Source organism: Mustela nigripes, chromosome 4 (assembly GCF_022355385.1).
Source record: "Mustela nigripes isolate SB6536 chromosome 4, MUSNIG.SB6536, whole genome shotgun sequence".
Lineage (NCBI taxonomy): Eukaryota > Metazoa > Chordata > Mammalia > Carnivora > Mustelidae > Mustela > Mustela nigripes.
Genome location: NC_081560.1, coordinates 178,424,009 through 178,451,423, shown reverse-complemented (window position 1 = coordinate 178,451,423; position 27,415 = coordinate 178,424,009). Strand labels below are relative to the sequence as shown.

At 45.8% G+C, this 27,415-nt stretch overlaps 2 protein-coding genes across 5 annotated transcripts in view; one reads left to right on the top strand and one right to left on the bottom strand.

The window, feature by feature from the left end:
* ENO4 (enolase 4) lies at positions 1-25,705 on the bottom strand. Of its 3 annotated transcripts, none has more exons than XM_059398673.1 (14): positions 25,544-25,705; positions 20,149-20,277; positions 19,193-19,383; positions 17,807-17,952; positions 15,681-15,853; positions 15,455-15,586; positions 13,832-13,885; positions 12,538-12,594; positions 10,289-10,456; positions 8,012-8,137; positions 6,532-6,727; positions 4,876-4,943; positions 4,246-4,363; positions 1-1,613 (listed from the first exon to the last, which is right to left on the bottom strand). In XM_059398673.1, the coding sequence occupies exons 1-14, from the start codon at positions 25,703-25,705 to the stop codon at positions 1,459-1,461; spliced, it is 1,875 nt and encodes a 624-aa protein (XP_059254656.1). In that variant the 3' UTR covers positions 1-1,458. The 3 variants fall into 3 exon arrangements, with proteins under 3 accessions (XP_059254656.1, XP_059254657.1, XP_059254658.1); XM_059398674.1 differs by having other exon boundaries at positions 6,532-6,683; positions 8,055-8,137; positions 25,544-25,701; XM_059398675.1 differs by lacking the exon at positions 8,012-8,137 and having other exon boundaries at positions 25,544-25,701.
* Positions 25,616-27,415, top strand: part of HSPA12A (heat shock protein family A (Hsp70) member 12A) — a 147,757-nt gene continuing 145,957 nt past the window's right edge. For both annotated transcript variants that reach the window (XM_059398671.1, XM_059398670.1), the window contains exon 1: positions 25,616-25,706. In XM_059398671.1, the coding sequence (XP_059254654.1) occupies positions 25,704-25,706 (3 nt within the window). In that variant the 5' untranslated portion in view covers positions 25,616-25,703. The remainder of the gene's footprint in view (positions 25,707-27,415) is intronic.

The window sequence follows — 27,415 nt, the reverse complement described above, 5'->3', positions numbered from 1 at the left end:
TGTTATTAACTTAGTTTATAAATTTTTGTGCTGGTTCCATTCATTTAATTATGATAATTCATATTATGGTTCCAGGGCAGACTGTCTGATAATCTCCCCTATTCCGTGTGTGTGTGGATATGCGCAAAGGCTATGCAAACACCCAGTCATGCTCTGCCTGTTTTAAATGAATTTTCCAGGAGCGCCTAGGTGGCTCAGTAGGTTAGGCATCCGGCTGTTGATTTTGGTGTCCGGTCATGATATCAGGGTCGTGAGATCAAGCCCGGTGTCTGGCTCCGTGCTGTGTGCGGAGCCTGCTTGAGATCCTCACTCTCCCACTGCTTTTGTCCCTTCCCCCCTCTCAAAAAACAAAAAAACCCAAAAACCATAAATAAAATGAATTTCCTTATAGTTTCTCTTACCTCACTGTGTGTTGCTAAGCACCAGGACAGGCAGTAGCAGCCACAAACAGGCACGGTTCTCCCAGCTTAGATACCAACCAGCCCTCCTGCCCCGGGCTCTGAGAGAACGTGCCACTGAGCCCATTTTAAATCACTGCTTTGAGCATAAGGCCCTGGTGTTACCATGAGGCCATTAAATTTCCCTATGGGGGCTCATCAAGAGGAAAAGTTCTCAGAAATCTCAACTTAGCCAACTCTCCCACAGGTCAGTATATCACAATTTTTATCATTTTGGAGGAAAGCAAATGGTAAGTTTAAACAGACAATCTAAATTATACAAGGCAGTAGGATATTATTATATCTATAAGGTATGTGTTTGAATAAATTTATTTCCAGTACTTTTCTGCCATAGCCCCGATACTGCCTTACAAGGGAGGCCCTTAGCCTGCATGATACGTCCTTTGTCTCCTGTGAGATGCTGTTGCGGAAGTAACTGAGCATTATTACCTTCAGAATCGGTGTTCATTTACGGATGGGTTTATTCATTTAGACTGCTGCTTTTTCTAAAGAGGATCTTAGGACACCCACAAGCGTACAAGTAATATAATAAAGATGAAAATTTAGAAAGAGGAGGGAGTCAGGGAAGAGGGATGAAGGGCAAGGAAGTAAGCCGCAGCTGTTTGGCTGCTAGAAAGACTGAAATTCGCACATTTCTTCCTGCCTGAGGAAGGCGGCAAGATGCGCCTGTGCCTCCGGGCACGGCTACGTTGCTGCCCCCCATGTGCGCTCAGCAGCAGAGGCGCTGGACTCTTTTACTAGGTCTTGGCCCCCCAAGTGGACAGGAGGGAACTTCCCCATGGACATTCGAGGTCTGGAAGACACAGTTTACAGGCGTAATTTCGGGCGGAAATACTAGGTACCAGTGTTACCAAACAGAAATCACAAGAGCAATCAAAGAGCACGCTGGTTAGGGATGTTTTAGAGCAAAGCCCATGTGAAGACACAGGTGGGCTCTGCGGGTCTCATGCTAGCAGCGTGGCCGAAAAGCGGGGTGTCCACAGCCCCATCCAGGAGAAGCTCATGCTTTGGCCGACGCCTCCATCACTTCTGTGGGGAAGATGGGCTCTGGGAGCTCGGCTGGCTCGCCAGCCACGGTAGCCACAGCCTCGGGTGCCTCGGTCCCCTTCTCAGTGTCATCATTCAAGGGAAAAAATATGTGTTCTTCATTGAAACCTATTTAACAACAACAACAATAAAGTTTAGTGTTGAATCCAGTGGTGCCAAGTTTGATGTTCTTGGTACTGTGGGTAAAGGAGACCACCTCCAGAACTGCCCAGAGGTGTCCCCTCACCATGAGAAAAGGTCCCAGGACCATTCAGAACTAGGCCTGACTTTGCTCAGATGTTAACTGTGCAATACACTCGTCTTGCTCAGTCTGCCTGGTGCCCTTCTGGAACATTCGGTATGCAGTGGACTTTGGACAGAGGCTTAGCGGAAGAGGAGCAGAGGAAGCAGAGGAACTAGAAGAGAGGCCAGTCCACTATGTGAGTACAGACCATCGCCAACTAAGCGTTCCCAAGCAGACGACTGCAGACTTCGTTCCAGTCGGGTCCATGTGGACAGTGACAGTGACAGTGCTCAGTTAACAGCTGAGCTTTGACAGGATTTCCTACTCCTTCTCTCAGAGGGGAGATCTGTCTCTCCAGTTCTTGGTCTCCTTCCCATTTATCGACCACTGTCAACAGGGTGTATGACCACAGGCCAATGACAGGGAAATTTTCATCGCAGGCACTCATCAGAGATCCCAGCGATACGGTTCTGGACCCCGCAATAAAGCAAGTCACGTGAATTTTTTGGTTTCCCAATGCGTATAAAATTTCTGTTCACCTGTGCTGTAGTCTGTGAGGTGTGCAAGAAGTAGCATTATGCTATAAATTTGCGTATAAATAATATAATAAATATATATATTATATGTAATATATATTATATAATATAATAATGATAAATAATATAAATATAATAAATAAATTATGCATATAAAATTTCCGTTCACACTGTGCTATAGTCTGTGAGGTGAGCAAGAAGTAGCATTATGCCTAAAAACAAAAACACCCAATGTATCTACCTTAATTAAAAATCTTTTATTGCTAAAAAATGCTCACCATCATCTGAGCTCCCAGCGAATTAATCACTGCAAAGATCATAACAAAGATAGTTTGCTGACCCCACAGAGACGTGGAGTGAGCAAATGCTGTTGGAAAAATGGCATCCAGGGAGTTGCTTGACCCAGGGTTGCCACAAACCTTCATTCTGTACAAATGCAGTATCTGAGAAGTGTAGTAAAGCAGAGTACAATAAAATGAGGCATGCCTGTGATCTGATCATCTAGGCCAGGACGCCCAGGGGTTGGCCCTGGCCCTGGGAGAGGGGCTGGGCCTCAGGTCACTATCCTTTCTGATGCCTGGAAGTAGCTGTTTTCTCTTGTGGGGAAGTCTGGCTAGAAATGTGGTGAGTCCTTTAGGAACTTAAGGCTTTCACAAGTCAGGATGACATAAAAAAAAAAATAAAAAAAAAAAACCCACAACCTGGTAATATGTAGGACAATATGATTTTACCTATTGGAAAAAACAAGGCCTGTGTAGCACACTGAACAACACTAACTTTGATTGCCCTTACCTAACTCAGAAAGAGTCTCTCAATCACATTTTTATTTTCTATGAAGCTTAGGAAGCATTTTGAGGTTGTAACATATGTTAAACCTGACATTCCTAATTATAGTCTCTCTTGGCTTCTTTATTTTTTCAGTGCATATCCTGAGGCATAGGACTAATTCCTTGCTGTCATATGCAAGAACTGATTTGCTCTAGAGGCCAGACCCTGATACATTTATCATATATGAGATCTTACGGATAGCACCCAAGAAAATTTCGTATTTTGTCACTACTACTTAAATAAACACATACTTTTCCCCCAGCATAGTGATTCATTTGTTCTGTCCTAAAATGCAAAATATTTTTAGAATTGCAAAGAAATAACTTGGTCTCTTTAAATATCTCTGTGTGCCATGCACCTGCTTTTGGCCATCACAGGAACATGAAGGGTAAAAATTCATCTTTGGGGTGTTTCTCTCCAATTAGCCCAGTACACAAGATACCTTCTATGCAAGCAAATTTGCAGAGGTTTGACTTCCCAAATGATTGGTTCGTTTCTCTCAAGATCACAGCCTTGGGGTGCCTGGGTGGCTCAGTGGCTTAAAGCCTCTGCCGTCAGCTCAGCTCAGGTCATGGTCTCAGCGTCCTGGGATCAAGCCCTGCATCAGTCTCTCTGCTCAGCAGGGAGCCTGCTTCCTCCTCTCTCTCTGCCTGCCTCTTGGCCTACTTGTGATCTCTCTCTGCCATATAAATAGATAAAATCTTAAAAAAAAAAAAAAAAAAGACCACAGCCTTTTCCACGGATGACATTAAACTTAACATGCGGTCTGCTTATCTTAAGTAAAACCAGTTGTTTTCAAGAATCATCAGGAAAACACCTGCCTTTAACTTTTCAGGGCTGTGCAGAGACCTTAGCTATAATGTGGACCATAATAAAAGGTGGGCTTGGAGATTCCAATCAATTAATTCTATTGAAGAGCACCACGCAGCTTATTCATCAAGAGGAAGGGCAAGAGTTTGAAACATCCAGGTAAACAGATAATCCATTAAGAAAACAAAGCACATTGCTGCAACTGCCACCCTAGTTTTGTCAGTGCTTAGTAACTGTCTTTGGATTCCCCTGCCCTCCCGCCGAGGGCCTCCAATTCCCCGTCTCCAATCTTTGTTCTCTTATTCATGGCTAAGTGAAAACAAAGCAAGAAAGCAGCACGTACCCAGTGTTCCACTCTGGAGCAGTTCTTCCTCTATAGTGAAGAGGCGGTTGTACTTAGTTATCCGCTCGCCGCGAGAAAGACCTCCCAACTTGATAAACCGGACACCGAGTCCGATGGCCTTAAGGGGGGACAGGGAGGTGGACAAAATTGATTTTAAGCGAGAAGTCACGTTTTGCTAAAAACGGAGAAAGGGCACGGACACTGTGCTGGTTTTGGTTTTTCTCTTCTAACTTTGTATTTGATCCTTATGTAGATAAGGAGGTCCGCATACAAACAGAGACGGGAAAGGTAAACAGCGTGACTACGCATTAGATGCTTTACTAGGCATGGGAGCATGCTGATTTCGTCTAAGAACAGTCTGGTCTTTCTCGCTGCCTTTCAGGCAGTTACACTGCAAGTGCACATCCCAGCCACTGAAGTGTCTCATCATTTTCCCAGGACTTCAATTTTTCTTCTTTTTAAAAGTTCAAAGATTAGCTCTTTGCAAAAGCTAGCTGTCTGGGAGGAAGCAAGTCTTTCATAAAAGGTTACATGACTTTCTCCGCCAAAGACTGCATTTCTCTGAAATACCAATTCATGATAAAAGCAGTGTTTTGGCAGTTCTGCAATTGACCAGCTTTCAGTACTTGCCAGATCAACCAGGCTGTCATCAGACGACTCCCCTTCCGCGCTTCCGAAGACGGCCACGCGCTGCTTACCTGTGAGCAGAGGAATTCTTTTCAGGTTTAGATGGCATAGGAACAGTGAGCATAACGGCATATATATACACACACATACATGTACAGACACATATGTATGCACATGAGCTTGTACATGTGTATATAAACACACACACGTGTGTGTGTATGTGCACACACACATGTATGAGCCTCTGGAAACAAAATTGAAAAAATTGCCAAGATTTACAACTTTTCTGTGAAGAGTCAATGATTTGACCACCAGAGAATTCTGACCTAAACATTTGTATTTTTTAATTACCCTGGTTTTATCTGTTTATCTCTTTCCAGTAACTCAGATGCTAAATACTACACGAATGCCAAATTTAATTAAAGATATCATAAATTGTAAGATCTTTAGGACCACTAAAGGGGACCCCAACTGTAAGACACATTTCCATTTTGTCCATGTTCCGTGTAGAAAAGTGTGCATCTTTGAGACAAAATAGAGAGGAAGTGCAAGGGTATCATTTTGGGAGCTGACAGGCCTTACTGGATTTCACAATTCATCGTGTAGAATTTTATTCAAAGGGATCTGTCTTTCTGAATGTAAACGTATTTGAAGAACAGTGTGGATGGTACTTAACCCAAATTTGAGGATCTCAGAACCCCTTGAAGTTTGCCAAGTCTACAAAGCCAAGGTTCCTGCTCTGGAGACAGTGTTTGGTGTTTTGGAGGCTGAGCCATGGTAGTGATCCGAAGTGGAAGACAGCATGCCTGCTGAGTGGGTCGGCCCTGGAGGAAAGGCTAGGGCTGCGACCTCCCGTCTACTACCTACAAGACAGCCCTGCCTGGGCCCTAGTCTGGGCCATCTCCAGGACAAGGCACTACAGGCATTCCATGCCATTCTCTGGCACGAGCCCAGGCCCATGGCTGCTAGTCCAGCTCTGAGCCCTGCTTTAGGTCTTAGACAAGCCTTCTGCCTAACTCCTGAGACCCACCCATGTTTCAGGCACTGAACAAGACTCCTGTGAGCTCATGGGACTTCACAGTCTCATGGGCAGATACTGGACATTAAATCACCGTACATGTAATTGTGGCCAATACTACAAAGAGAAAGTATCAGAAGCTATGAGGGAGGTTGAGAGCAACCAGGTAGGGGTGGGGAAAGGAAACCAGGAAAGTCATACATATCTGAAAACGTTTCCCTTAAGGAAAGACGTGAAGGATCAGGAGTAGTGAGCCAATGGTGCAGGGCAAGCATGGTCACAGACCTCACGGTGGTAAAGAGTTTGAAACTTGTGAGGAATTTTTAAAACATCAGCGTGGGCGAGTGGGATCACTGTCCTGTGGTGTGAAGCTGAGAAGGTACTGTCCTCAGTCACGCCTAAAATGGGGGGCGGGGGTGGGGCTCCTGGACTGGGGCTGTTGTGGGACCACCAGGAAGTGGATTAGTACACTAGCTGCAAATTGTCTCCCAGCACCAGAGCTCTGATGGACGGCTGGAAATTTGTTTTTCTGCCAAGATTTACACCATGCTTTTTATTAACTGACAAACTGTACCTTTTTGGCTCCTTGTGTAACCAAGACAAGTTCCTTATGAGTCTTGTAGACCTATACTTCTACTCACTGTCAAGAAGACTGGTTATTTCCACCAAGTCAGAGATCGTAGTTTGGTTGGTATGTCTGATGATCAGCCCACTGGATTTGGGGGTGCTGATGTCCCCACCCTCTAGAAGTTTAGAAATGCTTTTGGATGCAGCTCCTGCAAGGATGTAACACCTGGAACCAAGAGCATTACAGACGCTGTCCCACTGTTCAGAGTCCTGGGTAAATATTTAAGAATCGATCGTTAAAATGTATGAAGCATGATCACAAAACAACAGGAACCCTAGAGCCCCTCATCAGAGTTAAACACCTTTCTGAGACCCACAAAATGGTTTTCTGTTGTTTCTGTGGCTGAGTAGTACCTGAACCATGGCCACACAAATTAACCAGCTTCGTGGAACAGAATCTTCAAGTGATTAAATTTGAGCTTAAAGATCTTTTGGATAAATTGTTTAATACACATTAAATGCTCCACGTTGATTCTGAAGTTCTTCCAGCCCAAGCTGTTCCTACCCACTGTGTTATCCGTAACGCTACTCACAACTGGCTGCCCAGAAGCTGCCACTGTTATTTCTGGTGAACAGAAAACAGAAGGAAATGAGCCTGTGAAGGCTCTAGGCTCTCCCTTCTCAACACCCTTGTTTTTGTTGGTAAGACCATCACATGAAATGAAATACTGTTTTAACTGATGATCTACCAAGTCTCCCAGACCACTGTACCAGATTCTGACCTATTCCATTAGAACAGACCAAACATGGGCCATCTTAGCACAGTAAACCAGACGAGGCCAGAGCTCTGGAACAAGGTCTGAAGATGCCGCCAGCAGGTTAAGGAGCTGGGTGGCGGCTCCTTGAGCCCTGAGCTGTGGCACAGGCAGTGACAGGAGTGATGGCCAAGGGAGGTGTGGGGACCCTGAGCGTGATGCAGCTCTCTCCTCATGCCCCACATCTAAATCCACGCCTGATCCCCCAGACACTGTCTGTTCAGTTGATCTAATGGTTCTCTCCAATTCATACTATCAAGAATGTAGGTTTTGCAGATCCAGAGCATTAGGGAGAGTGACAGCCCCCTCTGGCAGAGGAACAACCCTCGCCGGATGTCAGAGCTCGAATAGATAGGAAAACCTCGCTCTTGAAACCTTTTTAAAATACACCTTTGCAGCTTTTCTGCGTGTATGAAGTGGAAGGAGGATGCCACACGGGCTGAGCAGAGGGCCCAGTTCCGGGAGCACTTAGCCCGGCCAGGGTACCGGCTCGCTGCAGCAGGAGCTGGCGGCTCGGCGGCCAGCCCTGGCTTGCTCATGCAAACATGGGTACCCCCAAGTGCCTGGGAAAGCTCGCTTGTTCTGCACACAGGCGCCCTCCCAGGCCCCCTGTTTCGGGTCTGTGTTTGCTCAGTGCGCGACTCCGCCCCACCCCAAACTGCACTATTTCCAGCCACCGAGCCAAAAGAATGAGATTTTGCTCTCCGTTGTTATACAGTTCAAGGTGGGTCCCTGGTACCTCCTTCCTGAAAGGATCGATTAAGGCGATAATTGCAGGGAACCTGTTGATCAGATCCACGTAGAGGTCCACCATCTCCGCTGCGTTTTTGTATGTTCCCAGCATCACTTCATACTTTCCTCTACTCTGGCGGGTGGAAGGACAATCACAAAATAAAGAGGAATGAGGGATTCCTCAAAGGGGAAAGGCGGCATTCCCATTTGCGCTTATTCATTGCCTATAAAAGATTGTAAACGTCCTTTTGGGGCCATCGTCTCATGAGTCATCTGTGTACTTTAAATATCTGTTACATACTAGCCTGGGGAAACCACGTCACCCTTCCTCTTCATGCCCCATGGTGCTCCTCCCGCGGACTTCAGACGGAAGCCTTCTATGCAAAAGACCAGGTACGCAGCAGGAGGGGAAGAGTTTCTTACTTAGTTTCGGCATGTGGTGCCAGCTACCTGGCTGCTTGGGCCCACGGGCGACGACATGAATTTATAAAACAGGACAGCAGTGCATAGCTTCCCACTCACCAGAACCCAGCATCTTTCCACTCACAGTAAACAAACAGCTGGTCTCCTGTACCGTGAATATCCTAAAACTTGAAAGCAGGGCGAGGCTGTGGAGATACGAACAGCCACTGTGAAATGTCCCATGACCCAGGTGACGGCATCTCCTTTGCAGGTAGCAAGCACGCCCTGCCAGTAACCATATGGTTCTGAAAGAGTTCTAGTTCAACTCCATTCATCTGAAGTCTGGGAAGCCCCAGGTCATCAAGAACAGAAGAAAAGGGGGCTAACGGATCCGGTGTCATGTCTCTGCAAATCCTGGCACTGATTCCCAAGTCTGTGTTCAGGGATGGCCCCTGGGTTATTCGGGTACCAGGAAGGAGGCAGGAGGCGACAGAATGACTGGTTTGCTGACACCTTCCTGCTATGGCTGCCAGTGGGATGGATTGCATTGGAACTAGGCAGGTTCCAAAGAAATCCAGACTTGCAAGGATTTTGTACTTTTCTCAGATTAAAAAGGCAGCCGGAACTTTTAGTTTCTTTACCGCAAAACCTTGAGAAGCCTATCTTGTCAGTAAAGAAATGCTAATGATGTTGAATTAACATTGTAAGAACTATCTGATATCAAGCTAATTCATTTCACTGAATATAAGCAAAAAATACCCATTCTAGCTAGCACTAGCAGTCGGTATATTCATAGTTCTCGGTATACATTGCTGATGAAAACATGCAATTATTTTTTGTAATAGTATGTCTAGGAACCAATCATTATGTGGAGAATAGGAAATTACATTAAACAAGGCTTCCTGCGCTTCGTATCTTTAGAAAACTTAAAAGGACTTAGAAGTCAGCTGAAACTTAAGAGTTCCTGTATGCTGTTCAAGTTTTCCTTTGAAGTTAAAAGAATCACAGATTAAAGTGGAATTCTCTTCAGCCATATCCCCTGAATGGGACATTAATTACCAAGTCACCACAAATGTACGTCAACACGCAGGGCACTGCATACATCACAGACTCCGCATTTGTGTTTTTGAAGAAGGGAACTTGTATGTGGCAGACAGACGACTTTTACCAGTTTCCCTAACATGCCGGCTTCCCAAGTCCAAAGGTTAACTGCTGCTCTGTTACACTGAGGAAGTCAAATGAAAGCTTGTTAAAAATGAACCCGTTTTCCTCTCTTTTTGAAATAATTGTCCCCACAGGGTGCAGTCTCCGGAGAAGTTTCATCGCTAAAGCTCTCTCCTCCTAACCCAGGCTGTGGATAACACCGTGGATGGGCTTAACCAGATAAAAATACAGTCTCCACAAATATCAACAACTTGGAAATATTTTTACATTTAAAAAGGGAGTCACAGCAGAAACTCAGAACCACCTACCTGGCCAGACCGGCTTACCAAGTGATAGCTACAATGGATCCATTTTCTATGCCTGGCAAATTCCGTATCTACCAACCAAGGGAGTGAACCCAACAGAACATACCAGTTTGTTATTTTTCAATAGCTCTCACGGTCTATGGGAGCACCCCATTTTAGCAATTTTTGTTATAGAATTTCTATATGTAGCTATTTTGACATTTCCTGTTAATTTCTAAAATTATATGGTTATGTTATTCTCTGGTCATTAGCTAAGTCAGCTTTCTCGACTCCATTTATATTTGGAAGCTGCACACAATATTAATAAAAGCAATAGGATCTGTTTGGAAAATATTCAGGTATGTGCTGCTTTTGAGTCCTAATTTAAAAATAATGGGACCCAACAAGTTATGTGTTCCAGAGCAGAAACTTACATAATCCATCAGCTCATGGGCAGCACAGTTGATGGCTAGGTGCAGGTTTGTCCCCAGGTCCAGCCCCAGGTTCGCACAGATGCCTTGAATTAGGACCAGCGGTTGCTCTATGGTGTCGTAATTAATGGTCAAACAGCCAAGATGCGACATCTTGCCCGTGATGGGCTGCTAAAAGACCGAAGGCAAATGATGCTTAGAGATACAGACCGGTAAGATTCTTGGAGCTTCCTGGTTATAAACTAGGCACCACTGACAACCAGACACAGCTCTCTAAACATGTGGTCTTCTGAGTCCGCATCAGTCTTATGTCTGGGCATCACCCATCTCTGCATGACCTTTAGGCATATGATTGCCCAAAGCGTCTGGAGTAATTTTCTTACCCTCATGGTTTCAGGCTTGACCGGGGAACACACTTTTCGGTCTTAGATGTGCCTGTATAATGTCCTGATCAACCCTGCCGTGGTACACGGGCTGACCTGAGCCGCGACCCCAAGGTGGGCGAATCTCCAGGCTGTGCTTACTAGTACCTGTCCGGTCCTTCCCTCTGTCCTCCTCCACCCACTTCCAAACCTGTTCTTTCCTGTGTTCCATGTTCCTTTTGGAGAATGTAAGTGTGAACATGGAACCCTCCTTCAGGAAAGGTCTTACTTGAGAAAAGATAGATTTCTGCTAAAATAAGGCAGCACTACGGATGGATTTCGGTGGAAGGCGGTTTGGGACCGAAAGCAGCCCCGGGAAAGGCAGCCATGTGCTTCTGATGCAAGGTCAGCCCTGCCGTGCCCTCCTTCTAAGTTGCCACTAGGAATTATCACACATTTGAAGCAGAATAACGGTGATTCTGAAGCGGGTGTGTGTGTGTGCGCCTGCGCCAGACTCAAGGGCAAACATGAACCGAGGCAGAAATATCCCATTTCTCTGCTGATCGCACGAGTTCATTATAAGCGCCATCTGACATTCTTAACGGCAGGGACAGGAACCCTTTATTCAGCAATGAAACAGGTGGGGAAATTGCTGTGTATCAATCGAGTTTTGGTTGACCCTTCAACTGTAAGCATCACTTCTTGAGAGCTTATTAAATGCCCGCTACTGTTCCAAACGCTTTACATAACCACATTTACTCCTTACATCAGCCCCTGAAGCACCTACAATTACTGTCCCATTTCACAGAGAGGTAAGTAACTTGGAACAGATTTTAATCCAGGAAGATTAGCTCCAGAGTTCAGGCCTCTTAACTGGTACGGCTGGCTCTCTAGAATCTCCCATTTAACCTGTTTCTAACAGGAAGAAAAGAAGTAGGAAAGCTGACCATGGGAAGGGCTGATGCTGGCCCGCGTTTCTCAGAACACCCAGGACAGCCTGCTGGAGCGCGGCGGAGCGCGCTGACGCTGGGTCACTTGGTCCCCACGCCCCGGCTCTCTCCCCGGGTCTAGGGCGAGAGTGTTGTGCTCATCCCTACAGATTACCGACCAGGCACTTCACTTCCTCGTGTATTTCCTCACACAGTTCTCTTCTCTCTCCCAGTGCGGAGGAGGAATTTAACTTTTCACCGTTACTAGTCCCATCACCGCCTGCACCGTCTCCAGGATTCTGACTGGTTATCCCGACTCTATTGTTAAAGTCCAGGCATCTGAGAGGTGTGTCTTCCTGGGCGCCCACAGCCACTGAAGCCGTGGCCGGATCAGGTGGCGATGGCTTCCGGAGGCTCTTGAGGCCACCCCGGCCAGTGTGGACAAGAACTGTTTGTCAGGCTACCGACAAAATCGGAGGTCTGGTAATGGTTCATCTGAAATGGGGCTTGGGTGCCTTTTCGGGACCCGAAGAAAGAGAGGGCTATCATCTTGTGCCTTCTGTTTGTTTCTCTCTTACTTGGTAGGGATAAGATTACAATCGAAAACATTCTATCTGCCGTTCAGCTGGTTAGCCAGATTCACTCTCCCCAACACGTCACCTACCGAGTTTCAACTCTGTTATATTGGATTCATAAATGCTTCCTTCCGCACACCTTCAGGGGCGTCCGTTAGAGAGCCAGCCGCTGGCCCGGCAGCCTGTGGCCAGAGGGGTGGGGCCCAGTGACATTCCAGCTCGGGGGCTGTGGGGCTCGGCGCTCCTGGAGGAGTATCGCTGGGTCGTTTCTGTGTGTGTGTAAGCCCTGGGCCTGGAGCACCGTTGACCGGGGCTGGAACATGGGCAGGGGCTCTAGCGATGAACCGTGTCATACTGAAGTCTGGTTAAGAAATACATAAACTTACTTGACTTCTTTTGCTTCCGTTATGCCCTTTTTTGGTCTCTGTTTTTGGAGGTGGTGGCTATGAGATAGGAGAGAGAGAGAAATCACTTGCCATTTTCAGACTCTGTGGCAGCAAGCAGAGCTTCAGGTCCTGGGGCCTGACCAGGCACACTGTGAGTCTCCCAACACACACTCACACACACCCACACACACACACCCCATACCAGCCCCTCCCGATTTTGAAAAACTCCAGACTGTTTCTCAGACTCGGGTATGTGGTCCTTTTCTGATCCTTCTTTTCCACCTCCATTCCTATAAATGCATTTCTATTCATACAAATGAAGCATTATTCACTCCTACAACATCCCCTCCTTGCCCTTAGGGAGCAACACCCCTGTGCGATTTGCCTTTAGTTTGTTTTGAATATTGTTCTAAATAATGTACAAATAAATAAGGTACAAGCACTTCGCTGCAGGGTGGATTTGACTTTTGGAAACAGCCAAAGGTCATTAAATCTGATGAATCTGGTTTGCGTAGTATCATTTGAGATGAAAAGCAAAGATACTTTCCAAGGACATTTGGTCATTTTCAATACCCACAATGTGGGGTGTTGACCGAAGCAAAGATACTTTCCAAGGACATTTGGTCATTTTCAATACCCACAATGTGGGGTGTTGACCGAGCTCTGGAGCAAGGATTCAGCCCTTAAGGGTGCATTTTAATACCCAGCATTTCCTGGCTCTGTAAACTAGGGCATGCTTGTCAAGAATCAATCAGGGCTCACACCAGAGTACATGCAAAGACAGTTCTCCAGCTTCTTTGCACCACGGAGTCAGCTGAACTTTCTATCCCTGGTAAAAACACCACACTCGGGAAGCATGATGGGCGAGGCAGGAGACATATAGCAGAGAAAAAGACAAACACGGGCACAACCAGGGACTCATACCTATGGCTCCCCGTCATCGCCCTGCCTCTGTGGCCTCCCCGTCAAGGGCTGTCTGGCCAAAAGCTCGCATTTGCTCAACACTGGATTCTAAGCAGACCTCCGAGTCTGGGCCTTAACCATTATACTAAACTGGCTCACACATCCTAGGGGCCAAATCCTTTCCTTGCAATTCCTAAGGGATAATTTTACCACAGAGGCAGCTGATGAGATTGTCAAGTGCCTTTAGAAACCAAATCCAGGGCCCAAAACCCAATGAATACATTTACATATCCATAACAACAATATTGAGTTAATTTCATAATAAAGTAAAATTTGTATACTGGGAGGTGTCAGTATCAGCAATTAGATACCATAGATTCTCTTTACCTACCATTTCAATTGTTTTGTTGATATGTTTCTGAATTTCCAGAAGCATCTCCACACCCTGTAAGTATAATAACCATGATCTTCCACAACTGTAGTCTAGAAACTTCAAATACAAAAACTTACGGCACACACTAGCTATTTCTAACTGAGTATTTGTAGAGTCCCCAATAAGATATCCTAGTTAGTGGATTAGATGTGATCTACAAAATCAGAAGATTAAATGCTAATCTTCAGCCGTCAATTTTTATTTGGTTGGATATGAATGAAAGCTCTTCTCAGTTACGCTTTCTTCGCTGTTCAGAACTGACAGGTGCCATTGGCTTACTCTCTTTCATAGTCTCCTGACCAACCCTTTTTGCAAATACACATCCTATAGGTCAGCAAGGGATTCTCCATGACAGTGTTTGAGCTGGTATAAAGCCACTGTCACTTAAAAAATAGGAATGTATATCCTGATGATTGTGGGATCTGCACACGAAGACAAATAAAGGATGGCATATACCAACTACGCCGGTCCTCCAATAACCCAACGGATTTGAACTGCAGGAAGGATCCTGGCGCTGGGATCTGAACGTGATCGGACAGACAGTGAGCCAGCTAGGAAGTCCTAGTGTTCCACAATCGATACATCGTGAGGTAACAGTTATTCTCTTTAAAAAAGAATTCTTTATCATGAAGAAATTATCTTGAGATTGAAAAAATAGTGATTCTCACTAGCTTAGGTAAAAAAATACCACTCCATGTATTACCTGACAGGATGGAACTTCCTGTACTTTTTCCTGAAAACATCCAATACGGTACCTAAATGTAAATTCTTTCTAATGCCCTAACTGGTAGAATATTTCATGGAGATTTAAAGAGGCACTAGGGCTCCTTCAGGCCAGTGAAGAACAATACAGAAACTAGCACACCACTAAGTATAAAGATGCAACTTAGGAGTCCTCCATTCGAGAAGCACGCACTGAACCTCTCTTGCATGCCAGGCAGTCTGGCCGGCCCTGGAGCTCTTCTGGAACAGATCTGACTGCCCGGAAAGAGCCAGCTTCCTCCTGCTGCTGCTGCAGTGCCTCGGCCCATAAATAAGGATGCCCTGACTCCCCCAGGTAACAACCTCCCAGCCCATCATGGCTGCCAAGTTACTCACCCAGGGCTCCTTGGTGAGTCACAGGCACAAGTCAGTGCTGAAGGGAACCAGAGACTGAAGGTGGCTTAAATGGGCCCCTTGTATTTGAGGTCTTGCTTTCTTTCCACTTCTGATTGCCTAAATTTTTTTTTTCATTTTATATTTAATTCTCCCTCCCTTGTTGTCATAGGCCTTGGGGACCTACATGAAAGACTTGTCGATGACAGAGCCTTTTTTTTTTTTTTTTTTTTTTTTAGAAAAAGTAGTGTGAGGGGAACCTGGGTGGCTCAGTCAGTTGGGCGTCTGACTCTTGATTTCAGCTTGAGTCATGAACTCAGGGTTCTGGGATCAAGCGCCACACTGGGCTCCGTGCTCAGCCAGGAGTCTGCTTGAGATTCTCTCTCTCCCTCTTCCCCTCCTCCTCCTGCTCATGCTCTCTCCCTAAATAAGTAAATAAAATCTTAACAGAAAAGGGAAAAAGTAGTGTGAGATCATCGAAGGTACTTGTTTAGCTGTTACTCCAGGATGGGGTATACACATCACTTCTTTCATTAAATTCAGCTTCCCGGGCGATGACTTCCCGCAGCTGACCAGAGACACCATTGGCAAAGGTAAGGTGAGCTTTGTGGGCTGTTCCTGGAAGAGGGGAAACCAAGGAGAAACAAGAAATGTGGTTCACAGGTGTTGAGATACTCACAGGTCTTCGTGATGGAAGACAACGGATACTGACCTGACCTGACTGCTTCAGTAGTGCAATATTTAAGTAGAGGGGGTTATTGTCCAGGATGGCCCTGGTTTTGGCCACAGCGAGTGACACAGCCCCTATGGCCATGCTACCATTCAGTACAGGTTCAACAGGTTCTGGAGGCACAATAGGTTTCTCTGTAAAAGTATCGTTCCTCCCTGGAGGGAAAAACAGGGATAAAAGATTCCTTTCAAGGGTGTTTGACTACAATAAAACTCTTATTTTTTAATGCTTTGCTTACAGATGTGAAGAAAGTGGAGGCACTGAGGCTGGGGAGAACATGGTCTCTACCTCAAGCCCTCAAGAAGTTTCTGTGGGACTTCACTTACGACTCCCCAGTGTCCAAATCATCCGTAGCCATGTGGCAGATTTTGCCACTCTGAGAAATGTTCAGACATTCGATATGAACTCCTTTGACGATGGTATAGGGCAGGTACTGTCAATCCCACATTCACTTAGAAGTAAAGTAGGGCTTAGAGAGGCCAAAAGACTTGCCTAATATCCAAAAGGAAGTGAAGGAAGAAGAGCTGGAGTGTCTTTGAATCCCAATCCTTTGTTTTCTACACCCACCAGAGCTCCTGCGTATCCAGCTTCCTGCTGAACACGTCTCTTCGTGGATGTGTATCTCACTAGTAACCTTGCCGGCTAATCCCAAACAGGTGTCCCATTGTAATAGAACTGGCTTCCAGAGCCAGCCGTGCACCCTCCGCCTCACCGGCCTTTCACTCTTATTTGCTCCTAGCCGCCACCCAGCCTGCCCGAGTGCCACACCATCCTTTGTAAATGGCCGGTGCCTGTCCCCAGCTGCTGGCCTGGGTCAGGTGGGTAAGACAAGTGGAGTAAGGCACGTGACCCCATAACACACAGCAAAGGTTTAGCGAACTACTGTCCCCTCCGACTTCTTCCCTTCTCTGGCGCTCCAAGTTCTGTCAGTCAACAGCAACCGCCCCAGGAACACCCACCGCAGATCTCTACCGGTAATTAGCAGTGGCCCCCCCTGTGCATGGAGATTGGTCTTACATGATTCTTTTGCCTTGGGAGACTCTCTTCCCTCTCTGGGCCTCAGCATCTGAGTCCAGGAGATAAGAAACCATGTCTCCATAGTCTCTTCGGTCCCTTCCTGGTTCTGGTGCTTTCTTATCCCAGGGAACCCACATTTATTGGGTGTTTACTTTGTGCTTTGGCATCATGCTAGGCCCTGGTGGGGCTAAACTGAATGAGACATGATTCATGTCTTCAAGGAGCATGTTGGACGGATGTAAAACTCTATTTACAACACGAGCAGCAGCTCCGGAATACTAGAGGGGCTCAAGTTCACCATATGTTGGAAAGCGTGGAACAAAGAGTCATGACAACTTGGACTATTTGCTTTAAAATAGCAAAGGCTCCCAATGAAAACTTAAAAAAAGATTTTATTTATTTTATTATTATAATATTTATTTATATAATTTTTATTTATATATTTATTTATGTAATATTTATTTATTTACTTAATTTATTTGCAAGAGAGAAAGTGAATGAGAGATTGCATGAGCATGAGCTAGGGGTAGGGGCAGAGGGAGAGGCCGTCTCCCTGCCAAAGAGACAGGGTTCAATCCCAGGACCCTGAGATCATGACCTAAGCTGAAGGCAAATGCTTAACCCACTGACCCACCCAGGCGCCCCACAAGAACTTTTATTAATATGTTATTAATAGGATTGAGAAAATGTTGGTTATTCATATCAAAAGATATCACTAATCCTTAAAACATCGAGTGGCTTTTAATGAGCTAATGGATATTTGGGGGCAGTTAAAGGTCCCCCATGCCACTTTCCTTCTCCCTGTCCCCAGCATTGCCACTATGCAGTGTACTTTGCTTGGTAAGTGCTCACTTCTGGGTAAGAAATATTTTTTCTTTTCAAACAAAGGGGCGGGCTTGATGGGGTAAAGCCTTGCCTGCCCCATATGGCAGCATCGAGCAAGGAAGTGGCATTGAGCATGGATGGTACCTGGGGCGGGGAGGCCACCCTAGGTCTGCAGCAAAAAGACTCTAACTGGAAAGGCAACCGGAGCTTCAGCCTTTCTTCCTCACACTCTAGTTATCGAAGGTTCTGCAAGATGAGACACTGACCTTGCTTTTGTCCCCTTTTTTTGGCTGGGGGTGGAGGCGGCGGTGGTGGTGGTGCAGGAGAAGGGATGGACACTCTTGTGTCTTCCAGGCTCTTTTCCAGTTCTCTCCTCTCTTTGTCTTCTTGAGCTTTATTTCCAAAGAATGTCCTTCATGCCAAGAAAATATGGCTTTACAGTGAATATTGCTCATAATTTTGGTCAGTTTGAGTGCTGACCTCCATTCAACCTGTGTCAACAATTAACTCTGCTTTTTTTTAGCTACTTAAAGACAAATCAGCTTCACTTTCCAGGGCCCCAAAATAATGATGCTGTTAAAACACCGTGTTCAAGAGCTGAAATTAATTTTGGCCTGGAAATAAAGTCCTAAAAATTTTAGGTGCTTGTTTTTTTTTTTTAATTATTTGAGCCTATTTGTTTATATACTTAAAGTAAAATTTGAATATGCTATTTGATTAAGGGCTACTGGATTTTTCTCTTTGAATAAACAACCACAAAAAGAAAAATGGGTCAAGAGTAGATAGTGAAATGTATAGTACAGTGGACAGGAATTCATTTTCTTTTTTTTCTTTTTTTTGGTGGGGAAGAAACCGTAAAATGAATAGTTTAAAAACAAAAACAAAAACAAACCAAAAAAATCCTTGAGAAGTCCCAAAAGGTACACACAAAAATGAACTCAAAATGGACGAAAGACCTAAATGTGACACAGGAATCCATGCACATCCTCGAGGAGAACCCAGGCAGCAACCTCTGTGACCTCAGCTGCTCCAGCTTTGTGGATGTTCTGTTTAATTAAACAAGTGGTGGAGCTTTGAGAGAGACAGAATCCAGCTGACCTCTGTTGGGCCAAGAGGCTCGTGGCACTGGACTTGCACGAAAGGAACAGTGATGCTCACCCTTCCTTGGCTGGGCATTGAACTGCACTGACACGGCCCTAGCGACCACTGCCTTGGTTGTCGCGTGTTAAAGTCAACCTGTGGGCAGAGCATGAAGGACTTGTTTGTGGCTGGAGGACTGACCGCAAGCGTCACCCACTGGGACTCGGTGGAAGCATATGAAGCCTTCAAAGGTGGCTAGGAGGTAGGGGCCAGAAAGAACACCATCTGGATTCTTACCAGTGCTCTTGCTGAGAAACTTTCTACTGAAACTTTGACTGAATACACATGGAAAAGAGGCTGAGAGGCCTGATGTTCCCTCACACAGGAAAAAAACCCAGGTTTTTAGAAAAGAGCATTTCACCGCTTTCGAATAGGCTTCTTACTCAACTTGCTGACCATACGTTCTAGATATGACAGACCTGTTTTACTGGCGGGTGAAATTTAAAAAAAAAAAAAAAAAAAGAGAGATACTCTTTGTACTGGACACTTCCGTTTGAAAGCGGAAGATCTACCTGAGCACCTGGTCCACCTCAGCCTGGTCGGAGGGCGTCAGGCCCTGAAGCTCCTCGGTGATGGTTTCGTTGACCCACTGCACCGCGATGCGGACCGCCTCGGACCTTGCTTCTTGCTCTGTGTCTGCCAGCTCCGGCAGAACATTCTCGAGGACTTCAAAGTGCGTTGAGATCACCACCGAACATATGCTCTGGAAATAACATCAACGAATTCTACATCTTCCCTCCCTCTTCCAGAAAGGAAGAAATTGAATGTATCCGGCTTTTAATGTGCATGATATTTTATCACCAGTTTCAAAGGGAAAATGAGAATATGTAATTTTCCTTGAGATATTTTTATAACTGTTGAAACTGTATGGAACCCAACTTCAGGGAACATTTAAAATTATTACCTTGTTAAAATACACTTATAAAAATCTTACATTGAACTTCATTTTTATCACTCCCTCTCCAATAAATAGCTAAAAGGATACAGACTTCATCATAATTATTTGCCTCCCAGAGACAGTAGCAAATTTACTTCTAACAAATATGTAGCAATTCAAGTGAATTATTACAATTATGAAAATGAAATTTTCCTTTATGTCGATCAGCCCACATATCTATAAATCTATGTAAATTTATATATAAACATATGAATCTATAAACATACCTATAGATTTACAGAACTCATCACATTAATGATGTCGGATTTTTTTAAAAACTACTTTTGCCCCATTTCTCCATCTTGGATCATCTACAGGCTAGCATGCCATGTCTGTACCCATACTGCACTTAAACCTAATAAAGCCATAATGCTTCCTTGTAGGGTTCATGCTTTATGTGCATGACGACCTACAAGTTGTATGTATTTATTTCACAAACATGGAATTTCAAAACCTTAATTTTCTACAATTTAGACAATAAATGCGAAGGAACCAAGACACAATAAAGAACACATGTGAGCTGCGTCCTACCTTGGGGAAATTTTGAATGGTGCAGAATATTTCCACTTGGAGGGTTGGAAGCCCCAATCCATCCAATACACTCTTCCCCACGACTCTGCATATGGTGGGAGGCTTTGCAAGTTTAGAAAAGCAGTTTGCCTTCAACACACACACACACAAACAAAAATTACAATACCATGACTAATTTATATTTAAAAGATCATTCACATTTACTCTAGTTTCTTTTAGACCTCTCCCCTCAGTGTCCTCCACATGCAGGGGTGGGGGCAGGGGGTGGGGGTGAGGTTTGAACTACCAACTCTGTGGGAACTGCCCTGCCCTCACATGCTGAGATTTGGATTAACCTGATGCGGGGTCTCTGGGATATGGAATGATCTGTTCTCTTTCGAACTCTCAGCAGAAACTCACGTACATTTATTTCTTTTAATGATTGTAAAACGTGAATTTATTTACAAGCAAAATGAAACATCTGAACAAAGTTTTTAAAAAAGGAAAACAAAAGTCTTTTATTCTTATAAAAGGACTGATTCAAAAATCAGTTTTAAATGACATAATCCCACAATTTTAGAAATCAAATAAACGTCTCCATTTTACAGAATAGTATCTAAGAAAATATAGAACTATAAAGCACCTAAAACATACAGTTATTGTATGTTTTATTTTTACATATAGTTACATATATTATATGTATTTATAATTACATATACATATTTACATATATTATATGTATTTACATATATTTACATACAATAACATACAGTTATTGTAGGTTTTATTTTTAAAGACTATATCATGGTATTGGCCACTGTTTTAAGGGCTTCACCCACATTATTTATGTCATAGAACAACCCCATAGAGATCAGTATTTTTAAAATCTTCACCGTACAAATGAGGAAAGCGAGTATAGAGAGATGAAATACTTTGCCTAAGATTGCACAATAGCTGGCTGAGCTGAGGTTCGCCTCTAGGCAGTCTGAGTCCAGAATCCATGTCAACTGCTCTCGATCAATGGGCGAAAGGGAGAAGGACATGAAGTCTACCTCCAAATTCAAAGCATTTTAGGAAGAAAAATAAACATGAGGAATGTGGTTATGCTCCCTGTTTTTACAAATCAGGAGTATGAGGCCCACACTAACTCGGGCTGTTCCTGAAGCAGATAATCTTCCATCTGCCATGTTGCCTTCCAATTTGTTCTGGAGACGGTGCCTCAGAGTGAAATTTGTAGTACAAATGAATTTAAGGGAGGAGAAACAAACAAATAGCTCAAGATTGGAGTCTTAGCCATATTAATTTACTTTGAAACAAATACCTCTGATTTAATTAGATGATTCGAGCTACCCAATGGGGGAGATTAGTTGTTTGAAAATTAGGATTTAGCTTCTCCAAAAAGATGCCTATTTGGAAGCAAAGTGTCCATCAAACATGACACACCTGAGAATGTTTTCCCATACATTTCTTAGAGATCCCATGTCACTTTTTAGCAGGTCCTAATCCATCCTGCTGCACAAGATCTGGAAGTCAGATCGTCTCTAGAATGCTGTGAGGCAAACTCTGGAACCTCCTGGGGGCCAGTTTTTATTCCTCCCCATGAGGCATCTGTTATTTTAACGGTGAAGGCTTCTGCAGAGGCTCTACTCACTCACCAGCGGTTCACACACAGAATGTGTTCAAAGCAGGTTGTCGGAACCTTGGTGAAAGCCATTTCATTGATGTGGAAGGCAGAAGCCATTTGGAAGTGCTCTAAGAGAAGGGAGAAGAGCACGAAGCTGAAGCAGAAAGCCCACTCAAAAAGCCCGAGTAAAAAGATTCAAGATGGCGTCTCTACACGGAGGAGGAGCAGGAGCAGGGGAGAGAAGGAGGAAGGGAAGGTGAGGGGACACCCTCCTGGTCCTCATCAACAGACTGTACTGGGCTCTTTCTCTGCATTCACTGCCGAACAGGCCTCTGATCTTTGCATTCAAAATTCAGTGACCTCAGCCGACATAACAGGTCATCCCAACCCACAGGTAGCAAAAAAAAAGCAAAAGTCAATTTTCAAGCCACCATATACGTATATATAGATGTACCTGTGTGTATATATATATGTGTGTGTGTGTGTGTGTGTATAATACATAATTTATATATATGTATATATAATTTATTTTAGAGAGAGTGTGGGGGGGCAGGAGGAGGGCCAGAGGGAGAGGGGAAGCAGACTCCCCGCTGAGTGCAGAACCCCCAGACTGGACTCTATCCCAGCACTTTGAAATCACGACCCTAGCTGAAATCAAGAGTCGGAGTCTCAACCACTGAGCCACCCAGGCACCCCAAGCCATCATGTATTTTAAGGATGATGGTTCATATGTTACAGAGTAAGTGTCTCAATGAATTTAGAACCAGGAGAGGAAAAAATATCATCTAGCTTGTGTGTTGTGTTTTATAGTGAATTTGAAATAACTAGTAACAAGTCTCCACAATGTACACTATTATGTTAGGAAGAGAGAGGAACTAACATTTTTTAAGTATTTAGTATATGCCTTGAAGGAGTGTCTTGTTTATCACTGTATCACTCACAACAGTGCCTGGCATATTTAGGATTCCATAAATTAAATCTTGTATAAACTAATGTGTCAGACACATCCCTGGGAACTTTGTATACATTATGTCGTAAAATTCTCAAAACAACCCTGTCAGGTAAATCATATCATTTCCGTTCCACAGAGGAGCAAACAGTTCCAGAAAAATTGTATAAGGTAAAGTAACCAATGTCTGAATTACTCACTGCTTAGTTACAGACGACTCCAGAACTTAGTGGCTGAAGCCATTTTTTCACTCATGATTCTACAATCTGGCCTGGGCTCAACGCGGTAATTCTTTTGGCTGATCTTCCCTGGGGTCTCCCATTCAGGCTCCATGACCTGGACACTTGACTGGGTCCAGAGTATCCAGGATGACTTAACTCATGTGTCTTGGCGTCTCAGCCAGGATGGTTAGAACATCCTAGAGGCTGGCTGGGCATGTCTTTCTCACAGGATTTCCTGTAGCTGTTGCATCTGCCAGAGCCTCTCTACCTTGATCTCTCTCTCCAGTTGGGTAATTGACTTCCAGGCAACATGATGACTGGTTACCAGGAGGGAGTACTCCAATACTACAAACCTCAATATGGCAGCACTTTACCATGCTTTTGTCTGCACTGTGCTTGGCGTGGGGCTTGTGATCAAAGCAAGTCATATGGCCAGGTCCCAAGGTGTAGGAGAGATTTACATAAGAGCAGTCACAATGGTGGTATGGTTCATTGGGGAGCATCAATATCATAGTCCACTACAGCTACTAAGTGGAAAGGCTAAGAATCAAATCAGATCTGCTTGACTTCGGGTCTCAAACTCTTTATCAAACTATAAGGGACTAGATTGTATTACTATTGCCCCCAAGGATCTTCCTCATTATCTCAGTTCCTCAAATATGTACAGAAGCAGTGAAGAAATGGCATTTGAGCTTAACACTGGAGAATATGTAGTATTTCACTGGGCACACAAAGAGGAGGAGTTAAGGGCAGATACTTTGGGTAGAGGGAGTATGATAAGGCAAGGGGAGGAAGTGAGGAACTTCAGGCTTTAGGGAATAGTAAGGAGCTACAGGAGGTTTCTGAGCAAAAGAATGATGATCAGATTTAAGGTTAGGAAGGCTGCTCTGGTAACCTGATTTAATTGGACTTGATAGAGGGAGAAACTAAATGAAAATACAGATGGCTAAAACTCAGGCAGGGACATTGTCTTTTTGCCAGTCATTCCTGAACATCCTTCAAAGTCCAAGCCAAAACCTTCTCAGATGCTACAGCCTACAGGTTCTTCCCTATCCCTGAATTCCTTTGACATATAGTGTTCTGTCCCTCAGTCTAGCACAATCATGTATCACCTTATCTATTACTCCAGTTCTTTTACATAACAGTGCTTTTGGTCCCTAACCAAGGTATAAACTCCCAGAGAAGTGTACAAACCAAAGTCCTGGCTGCCTAGCAGACTGGGAAGAACATTACATCAAGGAACCCGAGTCCAAGTGTCTAGTCTTAACTTTTGCACTAGGTAGCTGGGAGGCAAGGTCTTGGTGTCTTTGTGAAATGAAAAGGTTAGACTAGTTAACTTTCAAGAATTCCTCAAGTAAGAAAGAATGCAAAGAGAATGGAATGTAGAATCGCATTCATTCATTTGTGCCACAAATAAGTGCCTGAGTGTCCACTATGTACCATGCAATCCCTTGGTACTGGGAACACAGACCTGGTTCGATTTGTCACTGTTATTCACTGTGTCCCTTGGGAAAATCACCTAAATTCACCGGGCCAAGTTTCCGTATTTGTAAAACTGAAATTTTTTACCTCCCAGTGGTCCTAAAGATTTAAGTGAAGTAACATAAATCACAGAGCACTGGGAGCTCAGCATGTCCCTCCCCACCCCACCCCAACATACAACTTTTACTTCTAGGACACGACCAAGAGAAATAAACATTCATGGACCGCCCCTCCCCCCCAATATCAACTGCCACAACCAGGTGTGGTTTTGAACCTTGTAAACACACTGTGCGTCTTTTCTGCATGTACATACTCGGCTGTCCCAACCACACTGCCTTCCAGGAGGAAGGCGTTGTTGGCTAGTTCTTAACGGATCTGGAGATGAGAACACGCTTGTTTGTTTCGACTGCTCATTGCTTAAGGCTAAGGTATGTGCCTGACCCGGTGCTGAGCACAGGCGCTAGGTAGGTGGTCGGAAAAGGCCCCTGCGCTCCACGAAGCTCGCAAGCCTAGGAAGGGTCTCATTACGTTTAGGAAATGATTTAGGAACACGCGAGGACAGTTAGTTCAGGCGAAACGGGCAAGACTGATGTGAATTTGGAGTTTGGGGGGCAGCTGGTCGGGTGGGGGTGGGCATCCAGGGTGAGAAAGGTGCGCACTGCAAGGCGAGCATAGGTTGGAAGGAGACTTGGGAGCAGTGAGAACGGGCTGGGCATGAGGCCCTAGGGCAGGCTGAGGCCAAGCTGAGGCGCTCATCCGTATTCAAACAGAGGTCGCTGGAGATTGGCAAGCTGAGCTACGCGGTATTAAGGTTTGTGTTTAAAAAGCACTGCACCCGGGCGGACCCGCTCAGAGGCAGCGAGGAAGCTGTCGCTTCGGCCCCATAAGCGCCTTAGACCCCGCTTTCCTCTAACCACTGCCTGTCCACCACTTTCTCTCTCTCTCTCTCTCTCGATTTCTCCCGCCCACGTTTCCGTACCGCTTCTCCCCCAGGCGTCGCCTCCCGGCAAGACCGCGGACCCCGAGCCCGCGGCGGCGGCGCGCGTGCGCGACTCAACGGCGCAGGCGCGTGGCGTTGCCGCAGCGTGGGGCGGGGGGAGAGGGGCTGGAGGGAAGAGGGTGTTTGTCCCAGGTCCCTACCAGGTGCCCGTAGACGTCGGCAGGCTGGAGGTAGAAGGTGGAGTTGAGCAGCTCTTCCAGCCTGCGCGGGACGTCGTTCTCCCGGTAGTACTCCATCGCCTGCTGCTTCAGCCTCTGCAGCTCCCTAGTGGTCCCAAAGCTACGGCCGCCGCCTTCTCCCATGGTAGGAGATTTAAGGCTACAGCAGGGGTTAGCTTGGGGGCCTGCGAGCGTCCTGCCCGTCGCTAGGCAACGCAACGAGATTCCCGAGCCCCCTCCCCAAGATCTCGCGAGGCTTCCAGCCCTGGTTCTGGCCGCGGCGGGAGCTGCGCATGGCTTCTCTAACCTCCACAGCCCCCTCCGTGAGGGTTTGGGCCCGGGGCTTGGGCTCCTTTACTCCCGACGTTTTTCCTCCGCCGGCGTCATTTTCCACCACTTTCCCCGACAGTTTTGCTGATGGGGATAGAATTCATGCTCTCAGGAAATGCCTTCTGCGGAAGCGTGGGAGCGGTAGCCCCGGCCTCCAGCGGGGGGACCGGAGCCCCTGGTGGCGCGTCGTGGTCCCCACGGCCCTGGGCCATCCAGACTCCCCTTCCCCGCAACGCCCTCGTTGGTCGAGGTCGGTGAGCGCCTCCGGGTGGCGAGGGTGTCCCATGCCCGCCCACTCTTGGGGGGACCAACATACCCTTACTGGTCCGTGGAGGTACCAGGAATTCATGCATTCGCCTGTATTTAGCCGCCTGCCCTGAGCCTAGCAGTGTGCTGGCTGGGCACGCTGTGGTGTGCAGGAGAGAACCGGCTACCCAACCCCCATCCCCACTCCGGGAGATCAGTGGGAGGGAAAACCAGCGTGGCCCGGAAAAATAAGGGATGAACCCCGAATGGTTATGGCTTGGACAGGCCTAGGGGTGGGCAATGATACAGGCAAGACCTGAGAAGGAAAAGCGGGAATGCGAGACTTCATTGGGTCACATCCCTTCTCTTGCACCTTCAGAGGCTGCCTCAGTCCTGCCCTTTTAAATCCAACTGCCTACTTGGCTTCATTACACCTGCTACGTGTCCTACGCAATCAGAGAGCTTCTTGTGCCCTCTGCTCTAGATACTTCTGCAGAAACGGGCCGAGATGGACAGGGTGTTCTTGTTCTACTTTTGCCTGTGTGTGTTCCTGACTTGAGCACATCACTTAAAACATCTGTGCTGTATTTTGCTCATCTGGAAAGCAATCTAATCTACTTTGCCTGCTAAACAAGTCACTTAGGATAAAATGAGAAAGTGAGTGAGAAGACACTTTAAAACAGGATAGGTATTTTCAGTAGATGCATGTAGATGTATAACAATATGTGATTCAGTAAATGCTGTTTTAGGAACCCAGACATGTACCTCTTTCTGAACTCCTTCAGGGTTGTCTCTGAATCTCTAATGGAACATCTCACTTTCTGGGGTGTGATAGATCATCATGGGCCTGCCTGATCCCCCTTGCTAGCTGGAAATCCCTCCATGGTAGGAGCCCCGTCTGAGTCACCTTCACATACCCCTCTGGGCTGGGCCCGTAGGGACGGAGCATGTGCCCTGCTGAATAGGTGTCAAACGGACCTTTATACAAAATAAGTCCGTGCTGTGGCTGCTGTTGTGTCCATTTCATGTGTGCGCCTTTCCTCCTGTCCCCGTGGATAGAAGGGACCCCGTTCTCTGGGACGCCCGTCCTTCAGTGCTGAGCTGTGTCTCACATCTGCAGAGAAGCCGTGCTCCACGCCAGCTCTCCTCACTCAGCTTTTTCTGTCTTCAGAACTCCTTCCCCACTTAGAGCCACAAAGCTCAGCCCTCGGGGATGTTTTGACTCATTTGACACGTCAGTGGAAGGTTGGGAGTATTCTGGGATTGGACCACCATGTT